This window comes from Leptodactylus fuscus, chromosome 5 (genome assembly GCF_031893055.1).
Source record: "Leptodactylus fuscus isolate aLepFus1 chromosome 5, aLepFus1.hap2, whole genome shotgun sequence".
NCBI classification, from domain to species: Eukaryota; Metazoa; Chordata; class Amphibia; order Anura; family Leptodactylidae; genus Leptodactylus; species Leptodactylus fuscus.
The window spans coordinates 4,576,338-4,596,049 of record NC_134269.1 but is presented as its reverse complement, the minus strand read 5'-3'; the positions used below and the strand labels follow the sequence as shown (position 1 = coordinate 4,596,049).

General features: G+C 44.0%; 2 protein-coding genes across 2 annotated transcripts; both read left to right on the top strand.

Moving 5' to 3' along the window:
- Positions 1 to 1,741: 1,741 nt before the first annotated feature.
- Positions 1,742 to 11,018, top strand: LOC142204317 (olfactory receptor 5G9-like). Its single transcript, XM_075275628.1, has 5 exons — positions 1,742 to 1,753; positions 2,362 to 3,319; positions 4,008 to 4,068; positions 7,074 to 7,194; positions 10,920 to 11,018. Exons 1-5 carry the CDS (start codon positions 1,742 to 1,744, stop codon positions 11,016 to 11,018), a joined length of 1,251 nt encoding a protein of 416 aa, XP_075131729.1.
- Positions 11,019 to 11,165: 147 nt separating this feature from the next.
- On the top strand, positions 11,166 to 14,963 carry LOC142204316 (olfactory receptor 5AP2-like). The gene is made up of 3 exons (XM_075275627.1): positions 11,166 to 11,264; positions 12,603 to 13,540; positions 14,825 to 14,963. Exons 1-3 carry the CDS (start codon positions 11,166 to 11,168, stop codon positions 14,961 to 14,963), a joined length of 1,176 nt encoding a protein of 391 aa, XP_075131728.1.
- The last annotated feature ends 4,749 nt before the right edge of the window (positions 14,964 to 19,712 follow it).

Here is a 19,712-nt window from a genome sequence, read left to right as displayed (position 1 = left end):
AGTTCACCCAAAATTCTACAACTGGTTACACTGTTACATTTTATGATATCACAGAAAACATCAAAATCCACAAAAAAAAAAAAAAAAAAAAAATCAAAACCAATAAAACCTCATTGGAAACCATTATTAATTGCTTATTTTCGTCTTCTACAACAGTTTAGCCAATCGCATTAGTTCGGGTTATCTCGGCAATATTATATGGTATCATTACAGTCACAATGAGAAAGCTTCAGGTCAGGCCAACAACACTTTCTAGCCTTAGTATTTTAATTAGTTATTTAATGAGTATCAATTATCTGTAATTAACAATCTATGTTATTATTTTTATATTGCTCAGGAGACTAAAAACACGAGACCCCTGAGATATAGTAAGATAATGAGGAGAAGAAATCCCCTAGTGATAGCCCTGGTCTCTGCTCTCCATGTTCTGTATATATACAGGGAGCGATCTGATGTCTTAGTCATGTGTCAGACTGTCACACGTCCTCCATACAGCCTGGATACATTTCATGTCTAGTATCGAAATCGGAGGCCCCCACGAGGATTTCCAATTAGAGTAAGCGTGACCTCTGTATTTTAGCAGGTCCCTGCAGCAGCATGAGGACAACACATGTAAGTAATCCCTTTACCCTTAGGCGGCGTTGACATCTACATGGGGATCTATGTTGGAGAGTTGCAGAGACCGAAGAAAATCGGTGGAGAAAAAAGCCCTGCACAGAGAATTTTTTTCTCCTCTGCCTTCATTTTGGAACACCCGACCAAGTGTAAATGCTGTTGGATCCTCAAGTGAACCCAAACGACAGAAACCCTTGCACTAGTATGAACCCAACGTCAGTAAGCCTTACTAGATGTGAGTACTATGAGGCCGGATGGATAGGTTGTTCATGTTCTGCTGCAAGTACGTTTTGTGTGATCCAAGCCTCAGAACAGATTTGCACACAATATTTTTGCAACATTTTAGCAGTATTTATTCCACCAGATGGTTCTTTGTTTTGTGTGGTTTTGAAGCACTTCCGTCTCTCTTTCCTGATTTATTTACCCCGAGGCTTCTCTGTAGGACTTGACAAAGCAATAAAAGTTGAAAATCCTGAGATATAAGTCCTCATTTTTCTATCCAAGTGTTAGATGGCCAGAGAGTGGAAAATATGTCCATTATGGAGCTGAAAATCCTCCAGGAACTTCTCTGAGAACAGAAGATTGACTTTAGTAGTGCAGGTAGTGATAAGGAGGCATCTGATAACCCCACGCGCTTCCCAACCTCCCGTGGCCTGTCCATAAGGGTTGTGCTATGGCTGTAGATTGGTTGAGTTTACCACCACCCATGATGGACCAGCTGCTAATGCTATGCTGTGTATATATTCATATGTTCTTTAGTCACTGTCTATACCGTATATTAGTATATGAGTAGGGTTAAACTGATCTTGAGATTTTAGGATCAATTTTAAAATCTGATTACCGATCATTTACCAGCCGATCCTGAAATTTGCTTGATCACCGATCGGGATACAATCTTTCCCGATCCTGATCACTCAACCCTATATATGAAACTTTACCTGTAGTCATTCATGAGTGATTTCTGCTACTGACACTTTAAGTATCTGCTTCAGAGTCATCGTCTTTTTCAATCGAGCAGTTTCTGGATAGAGAACATTGTGATGGTCCCCTCATTGGGTGACTAGATGCTTCTCCTCAATGTTCCATGATGTCTTCCTAATGTTTCTTCTCTGCAATTTGTAAGCCGATGGCTGGTCAGGTAATGGAGGGGGTGTACATCTCACTCAGACTACTAAGGTGGGTGAGATGAGAAAACTCCAGAAGGAATGTTGGTTCTCAGCAGACAGCTTTCATCTGCTGAGCATTTTGGTAAATGCTCAGTATTGGGCTGGATTTTTAGGAATGGTAGGTAAGTTGGTAGTGGGACCTGTCATTCCACCCCCCTCCAGTCCACACTTTGGGGATGTTCCAGCAGCGACTTAGCTGCAGAAAGTCTGCTCATCAAGGAGGCTTAAGAAGCCAGCTCCAGCAGCAACACTTTGGCAGAGCTTGACTGGAGATCAAACAGAGAGGTCATATTTTTGGGGGCTGTATCCTAAATGATTCAACTGCTTTTGGATTTTTGTTATTCTAGGTGAGGTCACCTATTCTATGTTTAGTTAGAGCCGGGCAGGGATTTATTTTTGTATTGTTTCCTTTTGTTGCTGCACTACCTTTTTGAGTGAAAATAAACTCTACCTTTGTTTTAGACTAAATAATCTGGACTCCTCCCCACCTAGAAACCCCAGACCCTGACACATTGTATAACTTTAGATAATTCATTGATGGTTCATTAAATCCTAATTTTGCTCTATTTCTGTATTCTAGGAGAACAATATAACTGAGGTCACTGAGTTTTTCCTTATTGGATTACAAGGTGGCCACATTTTAAGAATGTTCCTGTTCTGTCTTCTCGTGGTGGTTTACTGTGGGACAATATGTGGGAATCTTCTGGTCATCACCCTGGTGTCCATCAGCAGGAACCTCCACACCCCAATGTACTTCTTCATCTCACAACTTTCAATTTGTGACATCTTGTTGACCACAGATATTGCCCCCAACATGTTCCACATCCTACTGCACGATGGGGCTCCGATTACATTTGCAGGTTGTATGACTCAGTTTTATTTTTTCAATGGCACTGAAGCCTGTGAGTGTCTTCTCCTCACGGTGATGTCTTATGACAGATACTTGGCCATCTGTAAACCCCTCCATTATACTTCTATTATGACAAATTCAAAGTGTACTAAATTGGCAAAGATTTTTTGGTTTTATGGCTTTTCCATCGCATTGCTCGATACGATGACAATATCAAATTTCATATTTTGTGGATCAAATGTCATTGACCATTTCTTTTGTGATCTTCTCGCTTTACTAAAAATTGTGTGTTCTGACACTTTCATCATCCAAGTAGAGACCTTCCTACTCAGCGTACCATCCATCCTCATACCGACCACGATCATCATTTACTCTTATACTAAAATTATTCTGGACGTTCTAAGAATTTCATCTAATACTGGTAGACAGAAAGCCTTCTCCACCTGTAGCTCTCACCTCATTGTGGTCTCCATATTCTATGGGACGCTCTTCAGTGTGTATGTTGTGCCATCAAAGAGGGAAACATTGACCATTAGTAAAATCCTATCCCTGCTGTACACTGTATTTACCCCTATGATGAACCCCTTAATATATAGCATCCGAAATAAAGATATCAAGAAAGCCATATATGACTTTATCCACAAATATGTGACTTGTCGTACTCTACATGTCTTGTGTAGCTTTGAAGGTATAGCGGGTACAAGTTGATGCTTCTTATGTATGCGGACAATGGATGAGCAGACAAAGTAGTAACACATTGATTTATTAGGACTTTTCCAAAAATTTCCATTATATCCAAGATTTTTGAGGTTCACCGCCTGCGACTTAATCATATACTCTCTTGAGACCTTAGAGCAGGGGTAGGGAACCTTTGGCTCTCCAGCTGCTGTGAAACTACAACTCCCATCATGCTCCATTCACTTCCATGGGAGTTCCAAGAACAGCAGAGCAAGTATGCATGCTGGGAGTTGTAGTTTTGCAACAGCTGGAGAGCTGTACGTTCCCTACCCCTGCCTTAGAGTATAATAATTGGAGACCCAGGAAAGACATGGAAAAACAATAAACAGTCATACTCTCCTACTGTCAACTCTTTGGGGATCCACCAGGGATTCAGTCTTTCAACCTCCTGGGTGACATCAGTGGCCCTCAGCCTGTCATCGGCTCTCAGCAGACATGTGAAATGAGTCAATGCTATGGTTGGAAATGAACCTCCCAACATCAGTTACCCTGCATTGCCCAAGAGCCTGCTACTCCACTACCTCTTGTGTTTGACCCGGCGCTCTTCCTCTTACTTTTGCAACCTTGTGACCTCCTGTTACCGACTCGGCTTGATTGACCACGCTTTGGCTTCCGCTGGAACCTGCTTTTCTCTTTAGATTACCCGTGGGCCTTGTATGTCCGTTTCTTAGTGCTGACCTGCTCTCCTGAACCACTGAGGTTAGTGTCTGGGTTATTTCTGGGTCCTCCTACATTGCGTGCGCTGGGTGTGCAGAGCTCTCTGGGCCTTGGATCTTACCAAAGTCCAACTCCACCATCAGGAGCTCTGGTGAAGAACTCCGTGGTCTGGTTCCGCTCTGGTTAGGAGAGCGTAGTACACTCATGACTGGTTTGCCCTGGTGCCTGGGGATTCTAGTTGCCCACGACTCACTTTAATTATTGTTGAATCAGGTCCATAACACACATCCTTATCAAGTGAAGATCCTCAGGGGTCCCATATGTCAGGATAGGTCATCAAGTGAAGGTCTGCTGGGGTCCACATGTCAGGATAGGTAATCAAGTGAAGATCCGCTGGGGTTCAAGGTGTCAGGATAGGTCTTCAAGTAAAGATTTGCAGGGGTTCCAGGTGTCAGGATAGGTCATCAAGCCAAGATCTTAACACCAAGCACCCCCATATATCAGATGATTGAAGTGGCAGAGGTGCTCCCTCCCACTTCTGCTTCACAAGCCATGCAATGTTATGTGGTCTTATCATAGCTCAGACACTACCAAGTGATATGATCTACAATCCCAAGCACAGCTGCTGCAGAGATGTATGGAGCTGTGCTTAGTAAGTCCTGAAGTACTCACCTGATTGCTGCAATGTCTTCTAACAACTAATCTGCTGGGGGTCTGGATGTGTGACCTCTGCCAATCTTAATTTGATGACCTCTCCTTAGCAAAAAGTCCCAGAAACATCTTTAAGTGTAAGACTTGTGGTACGTGACGGGAAGTCCTCACTCGAGATAAGCCTTGTGGTCATATTTGGACGCCTTTGTGCTTTATGTGTTGCTTTGCATTGTAATACTAGTGTTTGCTGTGTATTGTGTGTTTGCTGACACTAATGTCGATGGTTGTGCTGTGTATTTGTGTATAACACTTTATCTGCCACTTTTTGGTCTGATATATTCTGGATAAGAGGCGATGCAACGATTTCCCCACAGATGGATCCCCAATATGTCTATCGGATGTGCTGCCGCTACGCATGCTGCAGATTGATGTATTCTAGAGATGAGCGAGTAGGTATTCGATCGAGTAGGTATTTGATAGAATACTATGGTACTCGTTCAAATACTACTCGCTGCTATTCGCAGTAAAGATTCAATTCAAAACCAGTGTTGATTGGCCGAATGCTATACAGTGTATAGCATTCAGCAAATCAACGCTGGTTCTGCAGCAGGCTCATCCTTGCTATTAGGGAGAGTTAGCAGCTTGCGGTTATACAGGAGCTGACTTTTTCTCATAGGAATGCATTGACCAGCTTTGATTGGCCAAATGTTATACAGTGTACAGCATTCAGCCAATCAACGCTGGTTCTGCCGGAGGCTCGTCTGTGAGTAGGTGGAGTCTAAGATCGGACCACAGCAGTCTCCATGTGAGAAAAAGTCAGCTTCTGCATAACCGCAAGCTGCCATCTCTCCCGACTAGCAAGGATGAACCTGCTAAAGAACCAGCATTGATTGGCCGAATGCTATACAGTGTAGTGCAGGATGAGTAAGGGCCAGTTCACATTAGCGCTTGCCTCCCGTCCGGAAGGAGTCCGCAGGAGGACCCCCCCCGAAAGGAATATCAGCGCAACTGCAAGTGCTGTGCACTTAAAGCACACGGACCCCATAGACTATAATTGGGTCCGTGTGCTTGCTGTGCACTGCCCGCACATATCATTTGTGCGGGCAGTGCGCTGCAAGCACACGGGCCCATTATAGTCTATGGGGTCCGTGCGCTTTAACTGTACAACTCTCCTACTAAACACTCTCCTCCTGCTACTCCTGGACTTGGTGACTCTCCTTTAGTCGAATAGTGGTTTCCCCTGAAATGAGCATTTTTTCCCATAGACTATAATGGGATTCAATATTCGATCGAGTAGTCAAATATTGAGGCTCTACTGAAAATGAATATCAAATATTTCACTATTCGTTCATCTCAAATGTATTCCCTAAATTAGGATTTTTCCTAAGCTTTTCAGAAGTCTGGTATTGGAGTCCAGGATTGTCCAGTGTGGTCATTCCTCTGTGTAGAGTGTCCAGGAGTGAAACATGGGTTTTCCCAAAAACCAATGGAGTTAACATCAGTTAGTCTTGTAGTAGGTTGGACATGTTCCTGGCGATCCTCTCCGCCAACAGGGACTCTGCTGTTTACCTACAGGCCAGCATCTCTAATGTTGTCAGGAATGGCCATTACCTGTTGCCTTTGTAGCTGCTTTGAAACTTCTTTGAAGTTCTGCTGCACCCAAAAACCACCTCAACTACCTACAATACTTCTAGAGGCTTCTAGAAGCCCTGGCATAGCAGGGAGTCGACTGCCAAGACCTTCCCAGTGGGTAGGCTGGTGTAACACGAGGCCTTTTGGGAAGGAGGAGCTTCTTTTATTGAATTATCCTCAATGATCAGGAGAACTGGGGACCAAAAGTCCCTGTAGAGCCTCCTTGTGAATGTAGTGCTAGTGCAGTTGTATGACCGCCGCTCCTTTCACTGCTATAGCGCTGCCAATTCTGTAATTTCCAACAGCTCCTGCAGCCCCATAGCAGTGAACAAAACACCAGTCACACAAGTACAACGGTGCTCCATCCACAAGGAGACTTTAGGAATACTTTCAGTCCTCCAACCTCCTGATTGCTGGGGGACAAGTAATACACGGTCCATGCGGAGAATTACATGTGCACAGAGCTGGCACTGTATACATAAAGCAACTCCATGTTGTCCACCTGATAAGGAGTGCTGATAGTCACTTAAAGGGGTTGTCCAGGCAAAAATGGACAATCCTTTAAAGACTAAATAATTTAGGGCAGTGAATTAAATAAAAGAATACATACTTAACTATCTCTATTGCTCCATTGCTGTCCTGCACCTCCCGGATCATCTGCTCCAGCGGGTCTCTTCCGGTGTTGTTCTCAAGCCATGATTGCTGAGGCCAATCATTGAAGGGTCTGAATGTCACTACCTGTGACATCATGGATCCTCTTCCAGAGGCCTGCTGATTGGTCTTGGAAGTCACATGACCACTGAGGCCAATCAGTGGCTTCATACCAACTCCAGAGAGAGCAAATTAACCAGGATGCAGGGTACAACACCGGAGGTATGGGGACAGGTGAGTATGCATTTTTTTTCCTGCCCCAAGCAGATTTAAACTTTAAAGGTTTTGTTTGGAGAGCCCCTTTAAATTCCCAACCAACTTCTAGATGACTAGTTCCTCAATCTCTCTTGTCCTTGATCTGACAGTGTGGGATATGGTGGTACATTATGCTATGTCTCACCCTGGGGATGTGACGTGCCCTGACATCCCATCCTCTGCCCACATACCTGCTGTACGTCGTGGCAGCAAACCACAGTATGGTTTCCTTACTTACCAAGGATGCATGTCCCAGTCTAAACTAACTCCTCCCATTCTATCAGTGGTGACTGAGGATAGGTCAGTGGATGGGGGCGTGTGCTACACATTGATGATTCCAATTTGCTGACCTATAAGCCACTCTATAAGGGGGTGGGGCCTGAGGACTATAAAAGCATCAACTGGCAGCCACGTAAGGCCACACTAGACAGTGACTGCTCAGCCTCTATATCGGGCCCTATATCAGCCTCTTAAATCTCCTGAGGATTCTTACTAGAAAGATGAGATGCTTAGGTATGGTGTCTATGGACCTTGTGTCCAGGCATGGTGTGAATACTTGTAAGTTCGCAACATTAAGTACCTGAGGACTTGAGTTTAACCTGCAGTTTGAGGTCACTATCCCCCCAGCCAATACATTGAGGGACTAGTCATCCAGCAGCTGGGGAGGGGGGAATTAAGTGCTAGTCAACACTCCTTGATACAGGGGGTCCCTGTCCAGATCAGCCTCACAGCTTCCAAGTCCAAAGGGAACTTGCCTGAGATTTTTGATGTTAGGCAAAGTTTGTGTGATCTGGACTTATCCAGTTAATTGTATGATAAATGTTATCTTATACTTCTACCACACTCTTTGTTCATACCAAAAATTAAGGTACAAAGTGAAAATTTAAATTTTTATAGAAATATGCCATCTTGGTGCCCAATACGTTGGACCCACTTTGAGTCATCAAAGACCTGGACTCCTAAAACTATTAAGTGGGTTATCCCAGGTACAAAGAAGTTATAGATGTGAGTGTACACTGCGGCTTGTGCACACAGCAGGGCTCAGAAGGGAAGGAGCACTGCGCTTTTTAGCTTTTGGGGTACAGATTTAATGGGACTTTCTGGACGCCATCTTATTTTTGAAGAGCCCTGGAGGTGCCAATAAATTGCAATTCCCCAAGAAGTGACCCCATTTTGTAGGATAAATTTTAAGGTCTCTGCAAATGTGACATGGTGTCCAAACACCAAATCTAAGTCTGTGCTCCAAAACCACATCTGTGCTCAAACGGTATATGTGGGTATAAACTGAATTGTATGGGCGCAGCCAGGCACAGAAGGAAGGAGTGCTAGTTTGGTTTTTGAACGTCATGTCACTTTTGCAGTGCCCCTGATTTGGCAGTAAAGTGTAACCTGCAGACTTGTCAGCCCATTTTGGAAACTACACTACTGAAGGGATTTATCAAGTGGGGTATCGAGAACATATAACCCTTGAGAAGGGAAGGAGCGCTATGTGGGTTTTGGAGTCCAGATTTAGATTTTTGGTATCTGGACATTGTCGTGTTTGTAGAGACCCTGAGATACCAGAAAATGGATTCCCTAGAAAATGACCTTATAAGTGTCTTTCTATTGACACAAGCTGCCCATAGCATTGAATGGCAATGAGCCTTTTTGGTTTTCACCGTCCACTGCACATAACATTTTGGAGAGTAATGAAAATGATCATTATACTCATTGGTAAATTTCCTGGAGGTTGCAGTTTTTGAAATGGGCTGATACCTCAGGGGTTATTTCCTTTTTCCTACCTCACGGCCTCTATAATTGCCCACCCCTGCAGCTGTATCTCCAGGATACCAGTACGGCCTCTTGTAGGATGTCCAAAAAACGCAGAATTATAAGTGGAAAGGAGAATTTTCACAGCGAGACAAGCCGGACACTGAAATGACATATCTGGGAATTTCAATTTTCACCATCTGCTGCTTACAACCTTATTAGGGGTACTTGGGTGAAATTCTGTAAGAAATTGTGGGGTGCATTTTATCTTTTCGCCCCTGTCAACATTACAAATTTGGAGCTGCAGTAAATGTAGAAATTGTGGCTAAAGCAGCATTATATTTCAAATAATGTGTTTTTTCTGTTTGTTTGTTTTTTCATTTTCCTGGCCCACTGTTAATAAACATGGGTGGAGGCAAATTGTTGATTATACCCCTTAATAACTTCTATGAGGGGTATAGTTTAAAAACAAAACAAAGGGTTTCTTTTGCACTGGTACTTCAGGGACTCTGCAAATGTGACATGGTACTCAAAATTTTTCAGCAAAAAAACCCCTTCGAAAACCAAATGGCAAAAGTTCAATGTTAAAAACTCCATGAAACACCGGATGGGTGAACTTGCTCAATATTCCTTCTAGATAGATTCCTTAAGGGTTCATTCACACAGAGGAAAATGGCGCTGATTTTGGCACGACTCCACGCAGAATTCACGCAGAATCTGTGCGGGATTGGCGCCAGAATCCGCACAATAAAAAAGCCTTTCAAAAGAGTTCTATGGGGAGGCTTTTTAAAAATGGGGTCAGGTGATAGAAGTTGTCACTGTTCTGGTACCTCGTGGGCTCAGCTAATGCATCGTGACCCCTGAAAATGATTCTAACAAAATCTGCCCTTCTAGAGCCCAGTGACCCCTCTGTGCCTTGCCATCTGCAACAAATGATGTGAGGGTTAGCAATAGCTGGTTACTAAAGGCTATAATAATTGTTTCTTTATCAGTTTAATCCCTATGAGCACCAGGACATACATATATATACATGTCTGTCCTGGTGCGTGTGACTGAGTATGGCGGCCACGCTAGCTGCCAGGTCTTTTATATAGCAGAGAACTGACAGCATTGCCCGTGATCAGAGATGGCTCTGATCATGAGCAGTAACCACTCACTTTCCATTTCATGTTCGGTAACTGGGCACCCGTGGCTCGATTGAGGGAGTCGTCCCATTACCATAGCGGCCTTATAAGGGTTCCCAGCCCAGTCACAGTATGGTGACTACAAGAAAAAAAGTATAGGATTTTTTTTATGTTAAAACATAACCCAAACTATATACATCTGATACTTCCATAATCACGACAACCTGTCTCATATAGGTCACACGTCATATTGGCCGAACAGTGAACGTAGTAAAAACAAACCCCCTAAGATAGTTGTACAGATGCAGCTTTTCTCTATCTCCACCCCATTACGGAATATAAAATTGTACCATTACATAATAAGGTTTGTCCCACAAAAAACAAGCCCTCGGTCAGCTCTGTGAATGGAAAAATAAAAAAAAAGTTATGGCTTTTCGAAGATGGGGAGTTAAAAACTAAAATTGAACAATGACAGAGGTGGGAAGGGGTTAAATGATGTGCCATAGGAAAGGTGAGTATATGTGATAGTCCCTGGGACAATGTAGGAGAGGTTTAACCCTTGATTTGGCGGTAGACTCCTTCCTTAACCAGTCCAGAATGGAGACATTTGTATCTGCATGATTATATTGTTTCCAATTTGAACATGTTGTTATTTTTACATTGTACAAGAGGAAGAGACCCAGGAGACACAAGGAGATGGCGGTATATAGCAATCCCATAGTAATAGCCCCGGTCCCTGGGCTCCAGGTTGTGTATATATATATATATATATATATACAGGGAGTGATCTGATGGTTCATGTCATATAACCGTGTCATGTATCCATCATAGAATGCCGATAATCCCTGGAATATTTCTGTAAATGGAACCGACGATGATTCTAGAAATATAAAGGACCATGAAGTCTCCAGATCCGGACACCCTGAATAGAAACCATGTGAGCTCGTAACATTGCAGCAAAGCTAAAACGTACAGATGTAGCACAGTTTAGCTTGTAAATGTATCCCTGTTTATTTTTTTCCAGTTCTCCCCTCATTTATGTTCTTTGTATTAACCCCTTGTACTCTTTCCGATAACATGCTTTATATTGTATGGATTCTGTGCAGCTTCTTATTCCATGAGGGTCGGATCTGTGTTGCTTTTTATATAAGGGACTATGCAAAAAAATTTAGGCAAGTATGTAAGAAATTGTGCAAAATAAGTCAGCACTCACACGGCAGAGAAAATCAGTTGTGTGATGGAACGTTATTTTTCTCGTTACTTTCAGTGCATGTGAGGGCGGCTGTTCACTTTTCTGCACCATATTTTTGTCAGTTTTCGCGGATCCCTCAATGCACAAGCGATCCATGGAAATGGGCACGCCTCAGGGGTAAAGCAGCTGTGAAAAGAAAGGAAATTTCACATTCGATTTGCACAACGTTCAACGATTGATTTCAGATATAGAAGTGTTACAATTTTATTTTTGTCAATTATCAAAGTGAAGTGAGTGAAAAAAAACTAATGTCATTCTAATACATTTTCAGTGTAACCTTTGCCCTTTGCCTTCCATCCATTCTTCTTGGTTTGCTTCAGTTTTTGGCAGAACTGGGAAGGGAGGTTGTTCCTGCCGCCATTTTGGAGAACTAAGCCCAGATCTTGCTTGCTCCATTCCTTCTCTTTCATCTCATCCCAGATAGACTGGACAATGTCACGATCCCTGTTCTCCTATGTAATGAAGAATATAATGAATTCTTAGTGATCGGCTGTATGTTTGGGATCATTGTTCTGCTGTAGAACAAGGTCCGAGCCATCAGATGACTCCCTCATGGTGTGACCTGCCTTCTATTATGGCCAACGTACATGCACCATTGATGTTGGATGAGAACCTTTCACCACCTCCACCAGCTCTTTACATCTTTTACTAAGGGCTGCTTCACTGATTCTGGCACAGATAGAATGTGTCATCTAACCCTCAACATTCCTGGAGTTGGAGTTTGTGATGAAAGGTCCACCCCATGTCCATTGTAAATATGTATGTTTCACTGTCAAAAATTTCCATGTCAATGGAAAAAATATGGATCTTGGAAGGCAGGGATTATATAAATCAGTTTATAAGGATGTCTATGGCGAGGGGAGGGGGAGGAGGAGCGTTAAATTAATCACTTCTCTCAGGCGAAGGCTGGATTCTAATGTCTGATAATCCAGCTGGGTTGTGATAGAGCTGTCTCTATATAGTACAGATATCCCTGCTTTTAGGAGGTCTCCTCTTTCTCCCCTCTCCATAGACGTCTACTGTACAGATTTGATCAGAGGAAGAAAGATGCAAATACGGAAACAATGATTATTTTTATGGTCTCTAAAAATTGCATTTACTAATGTCTTTGTCCACTTTCAGTCCTTGTCTCATAGATCGGTGTGTACATAATGGTTTCATACATGTTACATGTGACACAGCATTGTCTTAATCATGGATGTTCTCCAATTCTACAGTATATTAAGCAGATTTCATAATGTTACCCTATCTTTGTTTTCCAGAAGAACAATCTGACTGTGGTCACGGAGTTTGTCCTCCTGGGATTTGAAGGCAGCCGACATTTTAGAATGATACTTTTCTGTCTCCTCCTAGTGGTTTACTGTGGGACAATATGTGGGAACCTCCTGATAATATTATTGGTGTCCACCAGTAAGATCCTCCACACCCCAATGTACTTCTTCATCTCCCAGTTATCTATAGGTGACATCGTGCTAACCACAAATATCGCCCCCAATATGTTGCACATTCTACTGAATGATGGGGCTACAATCACTTTTGCTGGTTGCATCCTTCAGTTTTATTTTTTCTCTGGCGTTGAAGGATCAGAATGTCTTCTCCTCTCAGTGATGTCCTATGACAGATATGTGGCCATCTGTAATCCCCTCCGTTACTTCTCTATCATGACAAGTGCCAATAGTGCGATATTGTCACTGATCTCTTGGCTATTTGGCTTCTCCATCACATTGCTCCACACTATAACATTATCAATGCTTCTGTTTTGTGGATCAAATATCATTGACCATTTCTTCTGCGATTTCCTCCCTTTACTAGGAATCACATGTTCTGACACCTTTGTAATCCAGCTAGAAGTCTTCTTCATCAGCATACCGGCCATCTTCATACCAACCTCAATTATTATTTATTCTTATGCCAATATTATTCTTGCTATCCTGAAGATCCCATCCAGTACTGGTAGACAGAAAGCCTTCTCCACCTGTAGCTCCCACCTCATTGTGGTCTCCATCTTCTACTGGACCATGTTTTGTATGTATGCTGCCCCAACAAAACATCAAACCTTGACCATGAGTAAACTCCTGTCTCTGCTCTACACTGTATTCACCCCTATGGTCAACCCCATAATATATAGTTTAAGAAATAAAGATATTCAGAAGGCTGCAAGTGATATGATACATAGATATATATATCGAGCTGTGCGAGGGTAAACTTATTGATTTGTAGCACAGAGCGAAACGTAATCCCATTAGACAGAAGATGTATCTGGTAGGTGGTCACTCTATCTTCATATGGGACACCACAACACAAAGATGTCAAACCCATAGTGACTAGGACAACAGCATCGGGGGGGGGGGGGGACCTTTATGTGATAATTTGTAACAGGTTGCATTTCTTAGCCATATTGTAAAGGGGTTGTCCATGATTTAGAAATCTCAGAAAACAGAAGTCTCGGGCATTTGGTAGGGAAAAAAGCAAACAAGAAAAATAAACATACTCACCTAAATCCAACACGTCGTTGAACAGTCCCAATCCCTTTACCCTCACGTTCCATGGATTGTTAGACTGGTCAGGCCAAGGGAGCCTTCATGATTTCAGAGGCCTCAGCAATCTCTGGTAAGGAACATATGTGAGTGACGTCACTGGTCATTCTCTAGTGGCCTCCATTGGTCTCAGCAGTCATATTAGCCTTCACACCAGAATGTGAGAGGAAAAAAAATCATCTGTCTGATATCTTCACTGATTTTTCCTTTCTGCATTGTTGGACTTCTGCATTTTGTGAAGGACAGGGGTCAGCAACCTTCAGCACTCCAGCTGCTGTGAAACTACAACTCCCAGCATGCTCTGCTGTTCTTGGAACTCCCATGGAAGTGAATGGAGCATGCTGGGAGTTGTAGTTTCACAGCAGCTGGAGTGCTGAAGGTTGCTGACCCCTGACCCCTGTCCCTGTCCCTGGGAGTCATAGTCTTACAACAGCCGGAATGCCAAAGGTTTCCTAACCCTAATTTAGAGTTATCTAAGTCTAAGTCCCAAAAATGTGTAGACTTCGCAACTCATTTACTGTACTTTTGAGTTGTCTTCATCCAGTTTGCTGTAGGACGACTCTGATGACTCGTTCAGGTGGTGTGATATACTCATCCCCTTTATCTGCATGCTCAAAGAGAACCTGTCGGGGTAATTTAGGAAACGAAACCGCTCCCGTGTCCTTATGGGTTTAGTGCCCCTAAGAGTTCTCTTTTAATGCCATCTGTGTCCTCAATAAGAATACATTTATCCTCCCCATCTCTTGTATTCCAGCCCTGTGCACCTCAATGTTAGACCTCAGGTCCATGGGCAGATTATACCGCATTCCTAGTGGAGTCAATGTATTGGTTTTGCGGCCGGTAGGGTCGTCTACTTGGATTTCCATTGCTTGTTCTCTAAGCAGGATTTCAGCTTTGTGTAACATTGTTGCATTTTTTGCGTTAAGTTCTCTGTATTTTTGTCAAAGATGTTTTACGACCCTTGTCCTATGGATAGAGGATGTGTCTGATATCTGGAGATTGGCTGTTGAGTCCTCCAACGATCATGAGAATGGAGAGTCCCATCCACCCAACAGCGTCCATTACTCGGGAGTGAAGAATAGATGAATTGGTCCATTTGTAACAGATGTTGCACATCCATTTTGCTTCTGTTCTGTGCCAGTTTTCCTGTTTTAGATGCCGAGTGTCCTCTGCTTTGCTTCTGCCTTTAATGAATGTTAAATAAGTGGCTGAATTTCTTTGGCCTTTGTTACCCAACCTGTCCTGATCCATTATTAATGGCCGTCACCTGGATACATCTGTTTTGATGGCAGTTAAAGGACGCATTGACTTCCATGGGGGTTGTGGGATCATCAAAATGGATAATTGTCAATCTTTTTAACAATTTTTGTTCTGTTTGCCAAAAAATGGACCTATAAATACACCAAGTTACTCCCATACTCCCAATGGTCATGTGACAGCTATTAGAAAAATATACATTAGTCCTGAACATAGCGGTAATGGACAATGTCATGGCGACTTTAATGGGAATGATGGAGACAGGCGACTACAGTGTTGTGTCAGTCCCGTAGCATTTATAGGATCAGTGTTTATACATACACATCATGGAGAAGTCACTCTGTATCAGAAGGTAGAATAGGAAAAAATCATCAATTAAGTATAAGACCTTCCTATAGATTTCTTATTCCTTTTGTAGCCATTCTTGGCTTTGGCTCAAAAATACACAGCCAAATCTGCAGCAAAAAAAAGCTGCCTTTCCACAACGTGGGGCCTCAGCCTTATATTCAGGTGTGCAAAGAAAAGACAAATCATCTCCTGCTCAGGAAAGCTCTAACTACCTGACAACCTCCCTGACTATGCACGTGGTACACTACAAGCCACTCAGGCCATAAAACAGGAGACATGTTATCTTACCACCATGCTGACCTGTACAGTTATGAGCTCCAGCACCTGGGCTGAGATACAATGGAGGCCTGTTGTGGAGAACCAGGGAGTGATCTGCCCCCCGGTCACACCTATCTATCATTCCACTGAAATCCAGACCACGAAACTGAACTGACCAAGAAAAACTTAAGCCCCGTTCCCATGGAGTAAGATGGCGCTCATTCTGACACATAAACACGTGTCAGAGTGAGCGTTTCAAAACAGAATCCCATTGACTTCAATGGGTTCCGTCTTACGTGCGTAACACATTGAAATCAATTAGTTAAAAAGCCTCCCATTGATTTCAATGTACAGCGTGTGTAAGAAGGAACCCATTGAAGTCAATGGGATTCTGTTTTGAAGCGCTCACTCTGACACGTGTTTACATGTCAGAGTGAGCACCGCGTTACTCCATGGGAACGGACCAATACAGTTCAAGTCTAATAGACATACCTGAGGAATCTTGGGGAAATCTTGGGGAACCTTAGGGTGCATTCACATGAAGGAAAACAGCGCTGAATTTGGTGTGCAATCCGTGTCAGATTCAGTGATAAAAAAAAGCCTCCCATTGACTTCAATGGGTTCCTTTTTCTGTTAGTACTGGAACCCATTGAAGTCAATGGGAGGCTTTTTTTATCAGCGCTGAATCTGACGTGGATTCAACATCAAATTCAGCTCCGTTTTCCTCTGTGTGAATGCCCCCTTATACAAGACACAGTTGACCCTTTTTAATTCTGCCTGATCTGGCGGGCTTTTCCACGCTGACCGTACACTGGAGTGTTTGTTTCAAAAAAGGTGTAAGCTATAAATACAATGTGACAGGGATATCTACATGGGCGACAGCCAAAAAGCAAAAGTAGTGAAGCAGCATGACATCAGATTAAAAAAAAGCGCTAATGTGTCTTAAGTAAAGCACAGGGCAGAAAAAAATTCCCAAGTAAATGAATGTGCCCCACACTGTTGTTAGTGGGAACTTCTCTGAAAAAAAACACTATTAGATGTCGGCTATTTAAATATGGAGGACGCTCAGGAACGGTCATTGCAACCAGGTGTCTGCTGTATTATGCTGCAGAGACCCAGCGCTAATGCCCACAATCAGTGCCTGCAAAATGTTGCATCAGTCATCTTTGACTGAGGTACAGCCATTTTGCCAGAGGTCGCCAGAACCAAGGTTGGCATCCCATTACCATGACAGTTGGAGGCTATTGAAGGCTCCCAGGCTTGCCCAACATTCAATTGTATGGCAGGCTGCTTTATCCCTCTTCTTCAAGCTATTCTGAATGCAGCGGCCAGACTCATCCATCATTCTAGACACTACAGCGAGGCCTCTGGTCTGTGCCGGTCACTACAGCGAGGCCTCTGATCTGTGCCGGTCACTACAGCGAGGCCTCTGGTCTGTGCCGGTCACTACAGCGAGGCCTCCGGTCTGTGTCGGTCACTACAGCGAGGCCTCCGGTCTGTGTCGGTCACTACAGCTAGGCCTCTGGTCTGTGCCGGTCACTACAGTGAGGCCTCCGGTCTGTGCCGGTCACTACAGTGAGGCCTCCGGTCTGTGACGGTCACTACAGCTAGGCCTCTGGTCTGTGCCGGTCACTACAGTGAGGCCTCCGGTCTGTGACGGTCACTACAGCGAGGCCTCTGGTCTGTGCCAGTCATTACAGCAATGCCTCCGGTCTGTGCCGGTCACTACAGCGAGGCTTTTGGTCTGTGCCAGTCACTACAGCGATGCCTCCGGTCTGTTCCGGACACTACAGCGAGGCCTCCGGTCTGTGCTGGTCACTACCGCGAGGCCTCCGGTCTGTGCCGGTCACTACAGCGAGGCCTCCGGTCTGTGCCAGTCACTACAGCGAGGCCTCTGGTCTGCTCCGGTCACTACAGCGAGGCCTCCGGTCTGTGTCGGTCACTACAGCGAGGCCTCCGGTCTGTGCCAGTCACTACAGTGAGGCCTCCGGTCTGTGTCGGTCACTACAGCGAGGTCTCTGGTCTGTGCCAGTCACTACAGTGAGGCCTCCGGTCTGTGCCGGTCACTACAGCGAGGCCTCCGGTCTGTGCCGGTCACTACAGTGATGCCTCAGGTCTGTGCCGGTCACTACATTGGCTGCCTATTCATTATGGAATAAAATATAAAGTTCTCCCCCTCCCCCACAAGGCTCTCCATAATGCCGCACCTCCCTACATTTCCTCCCTCATCTCTCTCTACCGCCCAACCCGTGTTCTCCGCTCACTCAATGACCTAACACTTACATCTTCTATTATCAGAACCTCCCCCGCTCGTATACAAGACTTCTCCCGAGCTGCACCCCTTCTCTGGAATGCTCTACCCCGGACAATCAGAGTAACTCCCAATTTCTACAGTTTCAAATGCAAACTAAAGACGCATCTTATCAGACAAGCCTATCACAATGTCTAATGTAAACCCTTAACCCTCCTCTGTCCCCGCTCCCACATTACCCCACATGATATGATATCGTCTCAGGATAACTTTATATGTCCAAGCTCCATCCACATGTTACAAGACACGACTGGTGACGGCTCCTACAGCTTTATGTTTGTGTAATGACAGTCACCTCTATTACAGAATTGTCTGACCCCTGTATAAGCAATGCCGCCCCTGCTACCTCTTGTGTCACCCCCTCTACCTCATAGATTGTAAGCTCTTGCGAGCAGGGCCATCAGTCCCATTGTGTGATGTGACTATTTCCTTGTAATGTCTCTTTCTGTCTGTATTTGAACCCTACAAATTGTACAGCGCTGCAGAATATGTTGGCACTATATAAATACAACGTATTAATTTTATATTATTATTGGGCCATTGAGCTGAATGAGTGCGTATACTATCTGTGACATCCACGGGCAGCACATTGATAAAGTACACAGTTGTCTACATGGGCCCTTCAACCTTTTGGTCAAAAGAACTAACCTACCTCCCAATGGTCCTGGCTTCCTCTGGACAAAGATGAGTTAAATTCAATGGTGAGGCGTCATCCAGTCCCTGCTTCACCATTGTACCCCTGTACCCAAAGTCGTGGCAGCTGTAGGTGTGATGTGGTGACGTTGCTTGCATTGTTCTTGCTGCTTTCTGAAGGCTTTGGTGGTAGAGACAGAAGAGACGAGCCGGGGAAAGGGGTGAGGTAAGTAGTAGGCACTTACTGATTGATTGGTTGTTCCCATTCAAGGAGGGGACAGTATATAAACTGTGGGGGCACCAGGTGAGGGGCTGTATACTATGGGGGTAACTAGAGCAGAGCATTATACTACAAGGGCAATGACAGAAGGATGTTACACTGTGGACTGACCCGGAGGAGGCAACTAGAGGGGGCCAATATACTGTGGGGGCAAGTGGAGAGGGATTATTGTAATACGGGGGCAAGTGATATCAGTATAGGGGCACAAAGATACATGGAGAGGTCAGGGCATGTGGTCGGTCTTATTACACATCGTTATTTATTCAGTTGGGCAGTATATACACAATGAGACAGTATCGGGCAGATAGAAGATGAAACAGCCACAAACTATCTTTCCTCTATAAAACACGATCCTGGATCCTTGCTGGAGCTTATAAGTGATATAATAAATGATCAGCCCCAAATATCTCAATATTCACACATATAAAGCATTGTTGTGGAAGGATACAATGGTATACAACCCCTCATATGACCAGTGATTGCGCCTACTACAGTCTGATCTATGTAACTACATACTTGTACATTTCTATGTTTTTTGTCATTTTGTCTCTGATTTGTTCTGAGAAGTTCTTCTACATAAATGTGTCAACTTTTGTTCCTGTATCTTTGTTCTGTTACACAGGAGAGACGTGAGATAATGATGTAGAGGAATCCCATAGGAATATTCCGGATCGTCTCCTGCCTTCATGCCCTGTATATATATAGAGGTCGTCACCCGGAGATTCTCGTCTTATGACATATCGTGTCC